The sequence below is a fragment of the Ascaphus truei genome, chromosome 1, assembly GCF_040206685.1.
Source record: "Ascaphus truei isolate aAscTru1 chromosome 1, aAscTru1.hap1, whole genome shotgun sequence".
Classification (NCBI taxonomy): domain Eukaryota; kingdom Metazoa; phylum Chordata; class Amphibia; order Anura; family Ascaphidae; genus Ascaphus; species Ascaphus truei.
Genome location: NC_134483.1, coordinates 329,882,343 through 329,900,220, shown reverse-complemented (window position 1 = coordinate 329,900,220; position 17,878 = coordinate 329,882,343). Strand labels below are relative to the sequence as shown.

Sequence of the window (17,878 nt, the reverse complement as noted above, 5' to 3'; positions counted from 1 at the left end):
AAACTATCCTGATGTCGCTCCACATACTTGTAATGCGTCATGTTGGGTACCCCATTGGTAGATACGCTCATACGGATGTCCACAGGCAGCCGTGCCTCTCACCCGAACATCATAAAATGTGGCGTGAAGCCAGTGGATTCATGTCTGATGCAGTTGTATGCGTGCACTAGGGCCTCCACATGTTTACTTCACTCTGTTTTCTGTAAACCATTTAGAGTGCCGAGCATGTCGAGTAATGTTGGGTTGAACCTTACTGGCAGAGCGTCTCCCTCTGGGTGATATGGAGTGATTCGAGATTTCTGAATGTTAAGCAAACGAAGAAGTTCTTTAATCAGCTTACTCTAGAAATCTCTCCCTTGATCGGAGTGCATCCGATTCGGCAACCCATAGTGAAGGAAATACTTCTCCCTAAGTACTTTGGCGTCTGAGAGAGCTTTCTAATCTTTCGTCTTAAATGCCAGGGAGTACCGGGTGTAGTGATCAGTCACTACTAGGACGTTCCCGATGCCCTTTGAGTCTGTTTCTATACATAGAAAGTCCATGCAGACTAGGTCCATGGGACCAGAATTCTTTAAATGGCCCATTGGGGCTGATCCCGTGGGCAGGGTCTTTCGCTGTATACACCGTAGACACTTGCGGCAATGGCACTCTACTGACCCTCGCATCTTAGGCCAGAAGAAGCAGTCTCTCACAAGTCCGAAAGTTTTGTCCACACCCAGGTGTCCGTGGTCATCATGCAGGGACCGGAGGACCGGGTACTGCAGGTTTCTGGCAGAACTAACTGTCTCCTGTTGGGGTGGTTGTGATAGGGGACAATTTGGTATAGAAGACCGTGTTCTATGTGGAATTTGTCCCATTCCCGCATTATAATGGAAACTGTGTCAGTGGGGGCACACTTCACCAAGCGGGTTTGTTCCATTGGATGACTCAGCGGATAGCTCTAGTCACAGGGTCACGCCTCTGGTGCTCTATCAGTTCCTTCCACCTCATGATGGTGTTTTGAGTAACAGCCATGCCGTCTGGGTGATGGTAGGCTGTGCCTTGGACTGGCTACTCTTAGCTCGGAGAATGCCACCTTCTACTATCGCAGCTGTTGCGCACATTGCCCGAATGCCAGGTCCAGGAATTTCTTTCCATGGGCCATCATCTGGCGTGATACTCAGCCTGGGTCTTCAGGACAATGCATCGGCTCCGATGTTTAAAGGCCCCGGCTTGTACTTGAGGTTGAATTGGTAGTTCGACAGTGCCGCTAGACACCTGTGGCCGGTGACATCCAGCTTGGTGGATGTCATTATGTAGGTCAGCGGATTTTTGTCTGTCAGGACCTCAAATGACACTTCGTATAAATAATCGTGAAGCTTGTCGACGACCGCCCATTTGAGTGCGAGGAACTCAAGTTTGTGGACCGGATATTGTAGTTCTGCTCAGAATGTGTCAGGCTTCAGATTACATAGGCCACTGGGCGGAGGCCAGCAGGGTACTTCTGATGCAGTACTGCTCCTAGTCCATTGAAACTGGCATCGACATGCAGAATGTATGGCTTCTAAGGATCGGCATAAGCCAACACGGGCGCCTCCGTCAGGCTCTTCTTGAGCCTGATGAACGCCTGCTCGCATGCCCATGCGTCTGCAGGGTCGAGGTTCTCTGCTTGGGTTCTTCTGGATAAATCTTCAAGAGATTATTAAGAGCCTTGGCTCTGCTGGGCAGCCTTAGACAAAGCAGTGATAATATCTGCAGAATCCCAAGAAGGACCGCAGCTCCATCACATTGTCGGGTCGGGGCTAGTTCACCATGGCTTCAACTTTAGCTGGGTCAGTAGCGATTCCAGCGGCAGACATAATGTGGCCCACATAGGTGACAGATGTGCAGCAGAAACGGCATTTGTCTAGTGATAACTTCAAACCTTCTTTGCCTAATCTGTCCAATACCTTCATGAGACGTTCTTCGTGCTCCTCTAAAGTCTTCCCGAATACGATGATGTCATCCAGGTAGACTAAGCATTCTCATGGGTTCATATCCCCAATGGTCTTCTCCATCAACCGTTGGAAGGTGGCGGGAGCACCGCAGATGCCTAGGGGCATCTGGGTGAACTGATAGAACCCGAGTGGACAGACAAACACTTTTTTCTCCTGATCTTCGGGGCTCATGGGTACCTGACAGTACCCAGACCTCAGGTCCAGCACGCTGAACCATTGGCTTCCGGACAGGGCATTGAGGATTCTTCTATCTTCTTCTATTCTTCTATCCTTGGTAGCATATACAGATCGGGTACTGTACGGCTCAGAGTCCGGTCGTCTACGCACAGGCGGACGGACCCATTCTTATTGTGCACCACCACAATTAGAGAGGCATAGGGGCTGCGGGACTCCGTTACGATGCCCTCCATCTCCATTTCATTCAAGACACCCCTCACATTCTCTACATCGCTGGGAGCGATGCGTCTGGACCGCTCCCTGAATGGCGTAGTATCATTCAGTCGAATCGTGTGCTGGGTGCTCTTGCTACAGCCTACATCCATCTTGCTGGTGGAGAAGACTTTCGTGCTCTCCTTCAATTTGGCACTTAGCCACTCTTTCCAGTCGGCAGACAGGTTAGATTCTCCGAAGTCGAACTGCAGCTCGGCAGGCTCCCCTTGTATGGCCGTGGTGTTCACATGGGCCACGGCTTCCACGGATGTACCCGGGTACATCCGACCCAGTGCTTGACCGACGTCCAACTGTATAGTGTAAGGCGAAAGGTTCTGTATCGCCACTTTTAATCTATTGAGAAGAGCAGTCTTCCACTCCTTAAATTCTGGTACCACCCGGAACCCTCTTTTGGCATCATCTTCAGGGGTAGTTTACATGGAAAAGTACCAATCGGCATCGTCACGGGCTAGGTAACTGGGCACCACAGCCATGTGCTTTACTCCCCCTGGTGGAATCTCGGTCAACCCCTTCTCCAGATTGAAAATTTGGCCGAATCCATCTTGGGTGGAGATCTTGTAGCATTTGTCTTTGAGGACTGGGTGAATCTATTCTGAGGGTAGGGGTAATTCCCCTGCTTCTTGTAAGATAAGCTCGGATCAAAGCTTGCACCACATCGGCGTTGGTCCCTAGTATGATGAGTGAGCTTGGATGTTCCTGGGACTCAGGACAGATTAGAGCCTCCACTTCCATGCGTAGAGTCTTGTTGGTGTTCAGGTGTGGTATGTCCAGCAGCACCCGGAATACACCGTCGATGGGGTAGTCATCCTTGCTGAGACTCCATAGCTTCATCTCAGCTGATAGCAGAGGCAGATGTTTGAGGTGTGAGTCATAGAAGGGGTGGTAGATGATAGACACCTGGGATCCCGTGTCCAGTAGGGTGGAGGCATAGATCCCTTCTACCAGGACTTGTATTATTGCTGCAAGACCCACCTGTCATGATCGGGGTATGAGGGGTTAATGGGATCTATGTACATGTTGATCTGCATCCCCCTGATTCAGAAGAATTGCCCCAGGTCTTAGATTTATTTCCACAGCAGTCTGTGTTATATTCCTGTATGTGTAGAAATCATGTCGGGAGGGAAAGGGTTAACCATATTGTGTATATGTTGATCTGCATCCCCATGCTTCAATAGAATTAATTGCTATGTTATGTATTAACATGGAGAGAGGGTTAACTGTGTATTTGTCATAATGTAAACCCCATAGAACCATATCTCTGTATGTGTTTGTGCTACAAGGCTGAAATTTGGATATGCTTTCCTATGCAACGAACACAGGTTGCATAAATATTGTTAATCTGATTTAAAATATGGGAGAAATAGTTATGTTATCACTGTTTTTACTATAACTTTGGATATAAGTTTGGAGGCTCGCCAAATGGCCCCTTTGATATGTAATTGTACAATCAAAGGAGGCCACTTGAAAGGCTTCATTGCATATGCAGCCAGGTCTCACAACTAGGTGATAACCATTTCACCTGTCAAAAGTGACACCCTACATGAAAGACCCCTGCCCCATAAGCATTTTTGCTAGACAGGATGGCAACGAAGGCATCATGTCATAGTTTTTTATAAATGGGCTGGCCAAGTAGCCACAGGGGAGGGTTGTATTAATAAGGGGCTGGGTAAACCCAGCTTTTTGCGTTACCTGGCAACCTGTGATTGGGTCAAGATTTTTCTTCACCAATAACTGAACTGCCATGGTAGGAATGGGGGTCTGCGTCTATATAGTTGCTTGCACCCCTTATTCCTGTGCTGGTTGCTTGTTGCTGTCGTTTTGTCGTGCTTGTTGTGACCTATAACAACTAAGGAGCTACTATTCAGCTGAATATCTCCTTGTCCAACCTCAGTAAGTGTACATATTTCTGTAATGTTATTTGCTTGATGTATTGTCTGTTCTGCTCATAGGAAATAAACTCATTCAGTTTACTATATCCTAGTCTTGTTCAATCTGGCCCGGTTATTGTATTTATGTGCTGCTCTCTCGTGACAAGCATATATAAAAAATGGTGGTTGTGTGTGGGACACAGATTGAACCTGAGTTTGCAGTTTAATGCGAGACTCTGCAACACAGTGGTAGCCGCGTAGATTGCGAGCTCCTATGACTAGTGATATCAGACAAATACGTTTTGCAAGATATAACAAAAAATATTACACTGTTTCCCTGTACTCACCCTTGAGCCCTTCATCCCATCATGTGTGATCGGGCTGAGCAGTACCATGCTTGGACTAGAATCCAGGTAGTGAAGCGATGTGATGCTTATGGACTGCCGGTGGGACACGAGCAAAGCACAGATGGAGCTGGACATATTGGCTCATGAAGCCCAGATGACCCCACTGCTAATGAAGGGGGACCACCTGAATAATGGTGGCTTGACATCAGTGGAGGCAGAGAGACTGGCTGTAACAATTGCCGGACTTGCCATCCCTGAGCTCCTAGCTTTCCTGGCTGTATTGGGAGAGGGAGCTACGCACACAGAACGTCTCCAGCTGCTGGCCCTGGTGAAGGCCAGTCCAGCACAGATATCCAGATACTGGACCAGTTGGTGGGAAAAGCCTTCCACCCCCCTCTTGTTACAGAGGAGTTCAAGCAGGAGAGGCTGGCAGAGGAGTGTGTAACCAGCAGAGCCTTGGTGAGCAACGCAGCAGTCCCCAGAGAGGTAGCCATTCCGGCTAGGGGGGACGAGTCTGCACCTCAGCAGACTCCCAAACATACAGTGGGTAGCAACACGCCCTATACTGGGGAGTTCAAGCTTGAGATAAGGTGCCATCATTGCCACAAGGTGGGCCACATCCGGCCACATTGCCCAGACCGTGAGCGGTCTGGGGGACCCCATCAGGGGCAACGTTCACAAGCTGCTAAGGGGTCAGGTGCTCGTGCCTGGCTGACCCCCACAGAGGATGCAAGTCCAGCCGTGGAAACAACCCCCAGAGGGACGTCCCACGGAGAACCTGTCCTTGTCTCCCCCGTGCCAGCCACAGTGAGCAGAGGATGTCCAAGTGCATCAGTCGAGATGCAGCCTGCTGATGTCCTGAGCAGGCACCCACAGAGGGTTACCTTTGGTGACCGGAAAGCAGGGAGCTTGCCAGATTTGGGTGCTGCTGTTATTCTGGTGCAGCCAGAAGATTTGCTCCCGGGCACCGGGGTGCAAAAAACCATGCCTGATGGAGGGCCACGGTCTTTCCAGGGTGCCCAGATCATTTTGGATGGGGGTGCCAATCATGGCATGAGGGAGGTGGGGGTTTTGTCCAGGGTAACTGCTGAGGTGCGCCTTAGCAGTAACCTGGAGCCTGTGATCTGTATGTTTTCTGCGGAATTGCCTGCTGTTGCGGCAATTCCTAGGAGCCTGTCATCAGGAATCACAGCAGAATCAACCTCTGTCCCCCTGCATTTGGGACCAACGGTTCCAGTGGCCTTTGCGGAGACCAGACAGGTAAGCCAGACAAAGTCGCAGACTGATACTGACTTAATGTTCCCTTTACCTGTTCCTGTTCCCCCTGACTTAGAGACTAACGGTGGGGGGATAGTGTTAGGAGCAGACTTTAGGGATGCAATGCAAGCTGACCCCAGCTTAGAAGGTATGAGACTGCGGGCATCCGCGTCTTGGGAAAGTGAAGGGTCAGGCCACTAGTTGTGGCACTGCGGGCTCTGGATGAGGGAGCCAGAATCTACCAGGTTAGACCGAGTCTGGACAGGTAGAGGAGAGCTAGTGGTAGCCGGGGAGGTGAGGCAGCAGTTAGAGCAGTTAGCCTTCCCCATTGCCTTGGCTGAGCATCAGGGGGTTTCTTGGACTAGAGCCCTGCTGTTGCAGCCTTGCTCTGAGCTGGAGGCATCAGGAGCAGTAGCAGAGTTCTGCCATCCCATTGAGGCCTGTCAGCCAGGAGGTAAGGCGGGTGCTTCTGCACAAATACCCCTGAGTTTGTCCCTGGTAATGGGGAAACCTCTGCATGGGGTTGGGCAGGCACAGTTAGTCACCTTGGCTAGGATAGGATTGCCTAGGGGGGGGCTGAGTGAGCTTGTGGTAGCCGGGGAGGAGAGGCAGCAGTTAGAGCAGGTAGCCTTCCCCATTCCACTGGCGGGGCATCAGGGGGTCTCTCGGACTAGAGCAGCCTTGCTCTGAGCTGGAGGCATCAGGGGCGGTAGCAGAGTTCTGCCACCTCAGTGATGCCTGTTGGCCAGTGGGTAAGGCGGGTGCTTGTGTACAGGTATCCCTGGTCTCGTTCCTGGTGATGGGGAAGCTGGGGCAGGGAGAAGTGCATGCACAGGTATTTCCCTTGGCTAGGTTAGAATTGCCTAGGGCGGGCTGAGTAAGGTAGGGCTGCGGGTAGGTAGGCCGCCAGGAGCAGTAGCCGGGGCTAGGGTAGAACAGCATATGGTTCTGTTCTCAGATCAGCCAGAGGTATCTGCAGAAGGAGAGGGCAGCATAGTGAAGGAGATGTTGAGGTATGTAGGGATATACCTGCAGGAAGGAGCTGACTGCAGTCAGCCCAAGGATTTACAGGCAGCCACAGGGCAAGCGCAGAGGGGGTCCCTACTAGCTAGGATTGTGACTCCAATTTTGACTGACTTGACGGGCGACGGTCTGTGCTGCCTGTCTGGTTTCCTGCCTGGGGAGGGCGCTCCCAAACCCTGAAGCTGGCCCTGGCCCCTGGGGTGTATGTGAAGTGCACCCTATTGCACGGAGTAGTGGCTTATGCCACATGGGAAATGCCACCCTGCCGAGGTGGGGCTGGCCCCTACAAGACTCAGACTTTACCATCCACCCTAAGGGGAGCAGAGGGCATAGCCCTGTTAATGGCATTGTGCGGCAAAAGAACACCTCTGACTGTGAATCCTCAAAAGCTGCCATGGCCCAGGCTGAGGTATCTGGCCTAGTGGGCACCGTTTGAGGAAGGGAGGTGTCATGATCGGGGTATGAGAGGTTAATGGGATCTGTGTACATGTTGATCTGCATCCCCCTGCTTCAGCAGAATTGCCCCAGGTCTTAGATTTATTTCCACAGCAGTCTGTGTTATATTCCTGTATGTGTAGAAATCATGTCGGGAGGGAAAGGGTTAACCATATTGTGTATATGTTGATCTGCATCCCCCTGCTTCAGTAGAATTAATTGCTATGTTATGTATTAACATGGAGAGAGGGTTAACTGTGTATTTGTCATAATGTAAACCCCATAGAACCATATCTCTGTATGTGTTTGTGCTACAAGGCTGAAATTTGGATATGCTTTCCTATGCAACGAACACAGGTTGCATAAATATTGTTAATCTGATTTAAAATATGGGAGAAATAGTTATGTTATCACTGTTTTTACTATAACTTTGGATATAAGTTTGGAGGCTCGCCAAATGGCCCCTTTGATATGTAATTGTACAATCAATGGAGGCCACTTGAAAGGCTTCATTGCATATGCAGCCAGGTCTCACAACTAGGTGATAACCATTTCACCTGTCAAAAGTGACACCCTACATGAAAGATCCCTGCCCCATAAGCATTTTTGCTAGACAGGATGGCAACGAAGGCATCATGTCATAATTTTTTATAAATGGGCTGGCCAAGTAGCCACAGGGGAGGGTTGTATTAATGAGGGGCTGGGTAAACCCAGCTTTTTGCGTTACCTGGCAACCTGTGATTGGGTCAAGATTTTTCTTCACCAATAACTGAACTGCCATGGTAGGAATGGGGGTCTGCGTCTATATAGTTGCTTGCACCCCTTATTCCTGTGTTGGTTGCTTGTTCCTGTCGTTTTGTCGTGCTTGTTGTGACCTATAACAACTAAGGAGCTGCTATTCGGCTGAATATCTCCTTGTCCAACCTCAGTAAGTGTACATATTTCTGTAATGTTATTTGCTTGGTGTATTGTCTGTTCTGCTCATAGGAAATAAACTCATTCAGTTTACTATATCCTAGTCTTGTTCAATCTGGCCCGGTTATTGTATATATGTGCTGTTCTCTCGTGACACCACCTGACTGTAAGCGTCCGATGGGAGTGCTTCTTCAGAGTCGGCTGCTGGGGCACTTTCCAGGGACGCGGCCGGCGGCTCTGTCATCTGAACCATGAAGTCCGTAGCCCCTGAAGTTGGATTCTTTGACCTCGGGCAATCTTGGGTGAAGTGCTCTTCCAGGTCGCAGGTGTAGCAGCGGTTATTTCGGATTACGCTGCCACTGGTAGGGGTCGTTCTTCGGGGCATCCAGGGCGCAGAGGCCGGCGTCCTGACCAGAGGGTTACCCTCAGAGCTTTCCACTTCCTTGACCTTCTGGGCCGACGGTCCCTTGGTCTCTTCCTTGCAGGACTCATTGACTTTCTTAGGAAAATGCAGGTGAGTATAGGCTTCGTGCCCTTTCACCAGCCCCAATAGATCTTCAAATGTAGGGGGAGGTCCTTAAAGCAGGGAACACAAAATCATAATAACTATGTGTTGGGTGGGTATTGCTCCCCGGAGGAACTGCTTGCGCCGATATTAATCCACTGTGTGTGCTGGAATTACATAATGGTGCGTAGTTTCCATAGGACCAGCTGTATTCGTTGTATGAATGCAGACAGATCTTACCCTTCCTTCTGTATGAGACTATAGAACCTGGACCATAGTTCGCTCTCGTCTTCTTCCGTACCGTAAACTAGTGTCAGAAAATCCATAATCCTCTGGGCCGAGACATCGTTTTTCTGATCTCGGTGCATGCTCACCATCATAGAGGCTGGGGGTCGCAGGCTCTCCATTATCCATTGCCTCTTTACTATGTCGGTGCAGGACCATTCTTCTAGCACCTTAAGGGTGTGTTCTTTCCAGGCCTCAAACCCTTGTTCCCCAACGGGAGTGGGTGACACTCCGGAGAATGCCCTGAGCTTCCAGGAGTTCTGAGCCTGGGACGACATTGCTAGAGCGTCAACTAGCTAGGGTAGGGTTACACCCCCGGCGGAGCCACCAGTTGACAGGCTACTGTGATATTTGGGCCTCGGGCAAGGGGCCTGCGCAAGACTACTCTCACACCGACCGGGGGTAGATAACGAGCGCAATGACATCCAGGGTACCTTTGGTGGTCACATATAACCCACACCAAGAAGCCCTACACAAGATCGCCAGGGAACTACAACCCATTCTCCAGGAAGATACAAGATTGCAACAGGTCTTCCCTGAAACACCCTTATTATCATACAGACAACCCCATAATCTCAAGAAATTATGGTGAGGAGTAAAGTATTCAACAGTACAACTGAATGCGGGACAAGACCGTGCCAGGACACAAGATGCAAAACCTGTGCAATGCTCTACACAGCGGCCACAATACAAATACTGTACCACACAGGAATCTGGAGTACAAAATCAGAGGAAGGTTCACCTGTTCCTCCAGCAATCCATATAAAATTCATCTATCCCAATCCAGCAATGTGCCAGCGCCGGCACCAGCACAGGCACAAGCGCCGGCACCAGCACCGGCACCGGCTTACAATAATGGCCTGACCGTCAGTGAAAACCTGGTGAACGGCAATCCTTGCTACTCGCCAGATTACCCGCAAAAATTCCAGCCTGATTTCCAACCAGATTACACGTACCAGCATGCTTACGTGTACCAACATGATTACTAGCTTCATCCGCTGTCAACTACAAGTGTAGCAGGCCAGCTGTCACCTGTCAACTATAATGCAGACTACAGGAGTGACAGTGGCTCATCTCCACCCGTTTGGCAAAGTTTATAATGAAGGTAAATGTAATGTTCAGTACTACAGTATACTGTATTACACTATACAGTACAGTATTAAGTTTAAAGCTTCTGTTAAAAAAAATCTTTTTTTTAAAAAAACAATACAGTATGTGCATCAATACAATATGCACACAGACAAGTGATTAGTTACAGTAAGCTGCAGATCGGTCCGTTCTCCTGTAATCAATCGCTTTGCTCAGGGTTATTTCATTCAATTCTTGCACAGCCTTATTGAAAATGTAGTCCTGGAATATGATTGCCTGAGCAGATACTACAGTGGATACAATTGGTGGACTGCTAGGGAGAGGGCGGGGCTCAAGAGCCAAAGCCTATCAGAAGTTTTTTCTCATCGTACAGAACTGATTTATTTAAAACAAAAAACACACATGTAGGATATTGCTTGAACTGCTGCTTTAATTCCCAATTACACTATAGTAGTGTACAGTATGCTTGCTATACAGTATCAATGCTTGTACTCGTGCACTCATTTTTTTTTCCCAGAAAGGAAACTTTGACATCAAGTGGCAAAAGATAAGGAGGAATTTCGATGGAACTCTAATATCGCTTTTTTTAAACGTTGCTTGTGCATTGTGAATCTGATTTAAAAATCCAACGATGATAAAAATTTAAAGTGACAATGTAATTTTTATTGAGGAATAATTGTGAGCTTTATACCAAACCTTATACAGTATGATGCTATGTTTTCATATTCAATACATTTTTACATTGTTATCACTACTGTTTTATTTAATCAATGACGTTGCATTTTGCAGTATAATTACAGTAGACGCATGTGTTATTAATTCTGTTAACAGCGAGCATTCGCTTATAAGGGTTCCATGTAAAAATGGATTTCAGGCAAAAGGTGACACAGTGTGCTCATTTGCATGTCATTTCCCAGAATCCCTTGCTGCAGTGGAAGCACTGTATGCTGGGTGATAATGGTGAAAGGCAATGTTGCAGACCTGTATAAAACATGTGAATGTGCTCACAAGTGATCTTTTTATTATATATATATATATATATATATATATATATATATATATTATGTGTAATGGGTATTCCCCCACCCAATCGTAGATACAGGGTAGGTGCGGAGAACCTAATGTTACCTGGTGTGGTGCGTTACCTGTTAGGCTCACAGTAGGGCTGAGCTTCCGCCACGGGGAACCTGGGGCAAGTATAATACTATGAGTAACCCTGTACTCGGTGCAGCACCTCCACCTGCGATGGCTCCCACCAGAGGGGGAGTGGTTCCTCGCAGGACAATATATATCACTCAACACACAGTATGGATAACCACTAATGCCTTTACTAGCGTGACCGTACTCATGCATAACAATCAATAATCAACAGGTGTCCCTCCCTAGAGGAGACACTAACTAATGCGTCTCGCAGGACGCTACCTCCACCTGCACCTCCACCGGATGATCCCACCCAGTGTCCAGTAACCCCACACAGTATCACCCCACCCTCAAGTGAGATAGATATGTGTGACTGCGCAGCCACTATGTCCCGTGTGAATGTGATAGGACTCGTTGGTGCACTTGTTGATTGTTACCTGCCGGGCACTCCGGTGCCCGGGCCTGCCACGGAACTTCACAAAGGATCCTGATGTCGGCTGAACACCGGAACTGCCGTCCGGGGGGATCCCACCCGGATGACTACAGGAACTACCGTCCAGGGCGATCCCACCCGGATGGCTGTTGCAGCAACCGCGAAGGTCTGAGCCCAAATTTCTAGACGAACGCGCCGCGTCCACTGGGTCCCTAACTGGCTCTGAATAGTAAGGGGCAGGGTCCCTAACCTGGGGCCTGTCCCTGACACAACTTACACTACTGGGTGGCTCAGGGCTATCTCGGGCCTCGGGGGCTGCTGGCATAGTGCAGGGAGTCACTGACTCCTGCACCCTACCTCCTTCCCCTGGCCGCTCCTGGCGCTGACTGACTAACGTGCTCCAAGCCCGTGAAATGTATCTAATCTCCCCTGCAGGGAGATGCTGTAGCCCTATTGTCTCCCTGGGGTCAAGTGGGGCGCTCCTGACGCTCATGGGAGCTGTAGTCCCTTCTTTGAGCCCTCTCCCAATTGGCTGCCTCTCGCGCACGTCTCCTGCGCATGCGCGAACTTCCCTGCTGGCCACCGCACCGAGATCTGCACTGCGCATGCGCGAACAACAAGAAGATGGCGGCGCCCTCGCCGCCCTGCTTCGGAAGCGCCGGGAGCGATCGTGGCCCTGGCAACCGGCCGCACGCGTTCCCGGCAACCCCCGAGCAGGATCCTGACCGCCCTCACTCTTGCGATCGGCCGGCGGGGCCGCCATTGGGCTCGGCGGCACCCGCGATCGCCAGCAAGGTGAGGGGGGGCTTTTGCAGGAAAGGGGGACCTGGCTACATCCTCCCCCTGGTGAAATCCCAACGACCTCGCTTGGGTAGCCGACATAATCATGTACAAACGTTATATAATCAAAATGCAGTACATAGAATATACAACTTATCACATGGCCATTATATGACTTGGTACACCACATAACACCCACAGTAATACCCGAGGCTAGCTGAGTGATTGCTGTTTGCCGAGACCAAGCGTGGGGTGCCCCTAAATGATCATGTGGGGTACCTCACTTTGATGTTTGTGAGCCTCCCCCGGGAGAATCTCTTGGAGAGCATGCTCAGGGGTAACAGTCACAGGGTCCTTACTACTTCCTCCCCCTGGTGGAAGGAATAGTACAATGTCTCTTGGCCAGACCTTTACCCGGCCATCCGCGGCAGGGTTGCGGTAGGCCAGGAGGCCTTGACCATTTCCGCGGTCCACCACATGGTGAATGGAGCGCTCCTTTTTGGGCTTAAAGGAGGCAATTTTCACTAAATCCCTCGCCACACAGTCCTTGTCCCTAAGAAGTTGGGAGGCTCCCACTGGGAAGCGAGCAAGTAGCAATGCCTCTTTACTCAAAGTCTCTGTTTCATCCTGCAGGGGGTAAAGGGATGATACCTTACCACTGCGGTGATTCATGGTGGCCAACAGGTCCTCGGGGACGCTGTCAGTTCCCACCTCGGCTGTCTTGGAACCTGTCCCCGGCACTTCTGGGGCAGTCCACTCACTGTCTTGAAACTCGGGAGCGTTGGATCCCAGTCCTGGGATCATTTGGGGTGGAGCGCACGGGCTCACACTCAGGTCAGGAACCTTTTCCACGGCCGCCTCCATTGGAGCCTGTAGGGAGTAAGGAGATTCCTCACCACTCCGTTGTCTTGCGATGGGTTCCGGTTCATCTGGAACACTGTCAGGTGCCATCTGGGCTTCACGGGACATCACGATGGGGCTGACTTTTCTCTCCGCCTGGACGATAGACACTGGTCCACTCGCACCACTGGACAGCTATCTTCTAAGGGGGACACTTCCGCCAGGACGCGATGCCGAGTGGAGCCAATCGCCCTGGTGGCCAGACTTAAGAAACTACCGTGCTCCGCAGCCACCTGGAAGCTCACACCGACACCCCTGGGGCAGTCAACTCACCCTTGTCGTCGTTAGGTACTGAACCCCAGCCTAGGACCGATGGTACCATTGTAGTAGGCCGGATTGGCCGTTGTAGGGCACACAGGCCCATATCAGGATCCGTAGCAGATGGGATAAATGTCTCTTTATCTCCAGCTTCACTTGTGTGGTCCGCCAGCGGGCGCATCACCACAGCTGGTTGTTGGGCACTGGAATCACTAAGAGAGGATTGGGGTAGCGACACCTTACCCTGTGATTCCGGGATCTGCGGTTCTGAGTGTGGAACCGAGTCTAGAACCGGACTACACGGACCCCCTGGAATATCTGTTATAGCACACTGACTCGGTACGACCACAGCATCACAGCTATCCATTTTGATCATGGTAGCTTGAAAATCTGGTGGTTCTAAAGCAGAGTCTAGAACCGTAGCTAGAGCGCACGGGCCCTCCGAAACCTCCGTGGCTGGGGTAGAGGGGTTAACAGCATCGATCACCCCAGGAGAGGGATCAGTCGCGTCTTTCTCTGCTGGTTCTGGCTCTGGAACCGGATCTGGAACCGCGGTTAGAGTGTTCGAGCTCTCAGATTTGTTACAGACACAAAGACACAGTTTATGCATCCCTCCTCGCTCGCGTTTGCCACTTGATTTTCTACTATTCGCTTCAAGGTGTCAAAGTCCATACTACCAGACGAACTCAATAATTTTGGTAAGCACTGACACAAAAGAAAGGATACGCTCCCTCCCTTAATCTGCCAGACTCCATACGACTGAGGGTGGGTTTCTCAGCGTCCAGTACTTTCTTTAGTGGAGACAGCAGTTACTGGTTGAAGCTCACTGTGCTTGCTCCCCCTGGTGGAATTTAAAGGAGGGGCGGCACACTCTTTCAAGGAGTGTTTCTGGCTCTGCACTGTGCCACTCAGTTGGTGGGGGTGGGGCTTAGGTTTTCCCGCCAATCCCGGACAGCTTTCTGCAAGGTAATTCGCCTCCTTGAGCGCAGCAGCACGTGCACGCTGCCAACTTGGGGAAAGTTGCCATGGTGCTAGGTCAGAGTAGACTAAAGGGTAACTCTCAGGGGGGCACCCTGGCATAAACAATGTGGACGGTGCCTCTGACAGGCATATATCCCATGTGGGTGTCACCACAAAAAGCATCGATCTCCACGTGGAAGTGTGGTCTTGATCTTCATCTATAATACAGGCGTACGGCAACCCGGGGATTTTACACATACGATCACAGACCTCCTCATCTGATATATTTACGGGAAGGCCTTCTACGGCCACCACACGGCGGGAGCTAAGATTTAGCCTCAAGCCCCAGACGAGGACCTCGTGTTCCGACTTTACAAACATTTTGGGAGAAAAAAACTATAGGGCACCCCAGGTCTGATCTGAGCAGCGCCTCCAAATGTAACGGGTATTCCCCCACCCAATCGTAGATACAGGGTAGGTGCGGAGAACCTAATGTTACCTGGTGTGGTGCGTTACCTGTTAGGCTCACAGGAGGGCTGAGCTTCCGCCACGGGGAACCTGGGGCAAGTATAATACTATGAGTAACCCTGTACTCGGTGCAGCGCCTCCACCTGCGATGGCTCCCACCAGAGGGGGAGTAGTTCCTCGCAGGACAATATATATCACTCAACACACAGTATGGATAACCACTAATGCCTTTACTAGCGTGACCGTACTCATGCATAACAATCAATAATCAACAGGTGTCCCTCCCTAGAGGAGACACTAACTAATGCGTCTCGCAGGACGCTACCTCCACCTGCACCTCCACCGGATGATCCCACCCAGTGTCCAGTAACCCCACACAGTATCACCCCACCCTCAAGTGAGATAGATATGTGTGACTGCGCAGCCACTATGTCCCGTGTGAATGTGATAGGACTCGTTGGTGCACTTGTTGATTGTTACCTGCCGGGCACTCCGGTGCCCGGGCCTGCCACGGAACTTCACAAAGGATCCTGATGTCGGCTGAACACCGGAACTGCCGTCCGGGGCGATCCCACCCGGATGACTACAGGAACTACCATCCAGGGCGATCCCACCCGGATGGCTGCTGCAGCAACCGCGAAGGTCTGAGCCCAAACCTCTAGACGAACGCGCCGCGTCCGCTGGGTCCCTAACTGGCTCTGAATAGTAAGGGGCAGGGTCTCTAACCTGGGGCCTGTCCCTGACACAACTTACACTACTGGGTGGCTATGGGCTATCTCGGGCCTCGGGGGCTGCTGGCCTAGTGCAGGGAGTCACTGACTCCTGCACCCTACCTCCTTCCCCTGGCTGCACCTGGCGCTGACTGACTAACGTGCTCCAAGCCCGCAAAATGTATTTAATCTCCCCTGCAGGGAGATGCTGTAGCCCTATTGGCTCCCTGGGGTCACGTGGGGCACTCCTGAGGCTCATGGGAGATGTAGTCCCTTCTGTGAGCCCTCTCCCGATTGGCTGCCTCTCGCGCGCGTCTCCTGCGCATGCATGAACGTCCCTGCTGGCCACCGCACCGAGATCTGCACTGCGCATGTGCGAGCAACAAGAAGATGGCGGCGCCCTCGCCGCCCTGCTTCGGGAGCGCCAGAAGTCCTGCAACGCGATTGCGGCCCTGGCAACCGGCCACACGCGTTCCCGGCAACCCCCGAGCAGGTCCCTGACCGCCCTCACTCTTGCGATCGGCCGGCGGGGCCGCCATTGGGCTCGGCGGCACCCGCGATCGCCAGCAAGGTGAGGGGGGCTTGACAGGCAGGGGGGGACCTGCCTACATATGTATATATAAAAATGCAGGTAGTAGTGTCTCTCCACTAAAGGTAAATTAACTGCCTGGATGCAGACTGCAGCAAAGGTAAGTATAAAAGGGTAATAGGAAGCAGGCACACCAGGTCAGTAAAAAAAAAATATTACATTTATTTAAACATATCAACGTTTCGGCTCATTCTGGAGCCTTTTTTAAGATCTTGAGTAAGGCTCCAGAGTGAGCCGAAATGTTGATATGTTTAAATAAATTTGATATTTTTTCTCCGAGACCTGGTGCGTCTGCTTCCTATTACCCTTTTATACACAGTATATAAGATAAGGTAATATGTTGTGTGATCCTAATCTGAAGTATTGTTAGAAGTAACATATATTACAGATACTGACCTTGGAAAGATAACTCGCTTTGATTCCAAGTAAGCCTCCAGGCATTTCTGAATTTGATCAAGGAGTGCATTGTTATTTTGAAATGACTCCAGAAGACCTACAGTATGCATAACAGAGACATTAACTTAATTAACAAGGACTTCTTACATAAGGTCTGCTTTAAATGACTGTCTATTAGTAGAAGAGCCTAATGTATAAACCTTCATTGCAGTTCTACAGGAAGATCATATCTTGCTTGTTCCTAGCATTTTCAGAAAATCTATAAATAAATAGTCAAAGAATTCTATAAAATGCTAGTACTACTAAAAAACAAGTTCAAATCTATTTCCAAAAGGAGCCATCTTACTATTTTTTTAACTGTATTATGGAGAACTGACCGGCAAATCTACAGATATTTTTGAGACATTTGAACTTCATGGTTGTATTCATGTATAATAGATGATGGCAAGATACCGCTCAAACCCAAGTGTAAAGATGTATAAAAAAACCTGGTGCATGGGGAAAATATATGTATCAAGATACAGAGAAATCTTGGTTTTATTCATGGCTATATTTATCCATCTATATATCTATATAATCCTATGATGAAGTCGCCCCTGAGTGATGAAACGTGTTAGGACTGATTGAGTGACACTACGTCATCACTCAGGACGCGATCTGGCCGGATTGTGACCTGCGCAGCAGTGAGACCGCGATTTTTAAACTTGCTACACATCACGGATCTTGTCTGCCATTTGGTTCGCCAGTGATTTTTAATTACATCAACGCAGCAATATCATGCAGAGGACTTATTTGAGCGCCTAGTGAATCTGGAGGCGGTGATATTTATTCACAAACGCTTTTAATCTGTCTACATTTGATAGTGAACCTATGTCACCCTAGTCTTTCACCTACATTAAATGTTATAGTTTACACTATGAGGCATGCGCTCTCTTTGTCTTCTTTCCCCTACTAGGTTTATCCATTGGACGTGGTTCATCCTTCTGAGAGCAGCAAATTATCTCAGTGGACCTCTACTATCACAGACCAGCCTACAGGACATATCTGGGGACTGGTTCTATTTGTGTTACATGTTGTTTGTTAATATTTGTCAT

General features: G+C 50.0%; 1 protein-coding gene across 4 annotated transcripts in view; it reads right to left on the bottom strand.

Annotated features, from left to right (window-relative positions):
• The window catches only part of DNAH6 (dynein axonemal heavy chain 6), a 448,872-nt gene that overhangs the window by 285,161 nt on the left and 145,833 nt on the right, over positions 1 to 17,878 (bottom strand). For all 4 annotated transcript variants that reach the window (XM_075607019.1, XM_075606995.1, XM_075607010.1 and 1 more), the window contains one exon: positions 16,785 to 16,881. In XM_075607019.1, the coding sequence (XP_075463134.1) occupies positions 16,785 to 16,881 (97 nt within the window). The remainder of the gene's footprint in view (positions 1 to 16,784; positions 16,882 to 17,878) is intronic.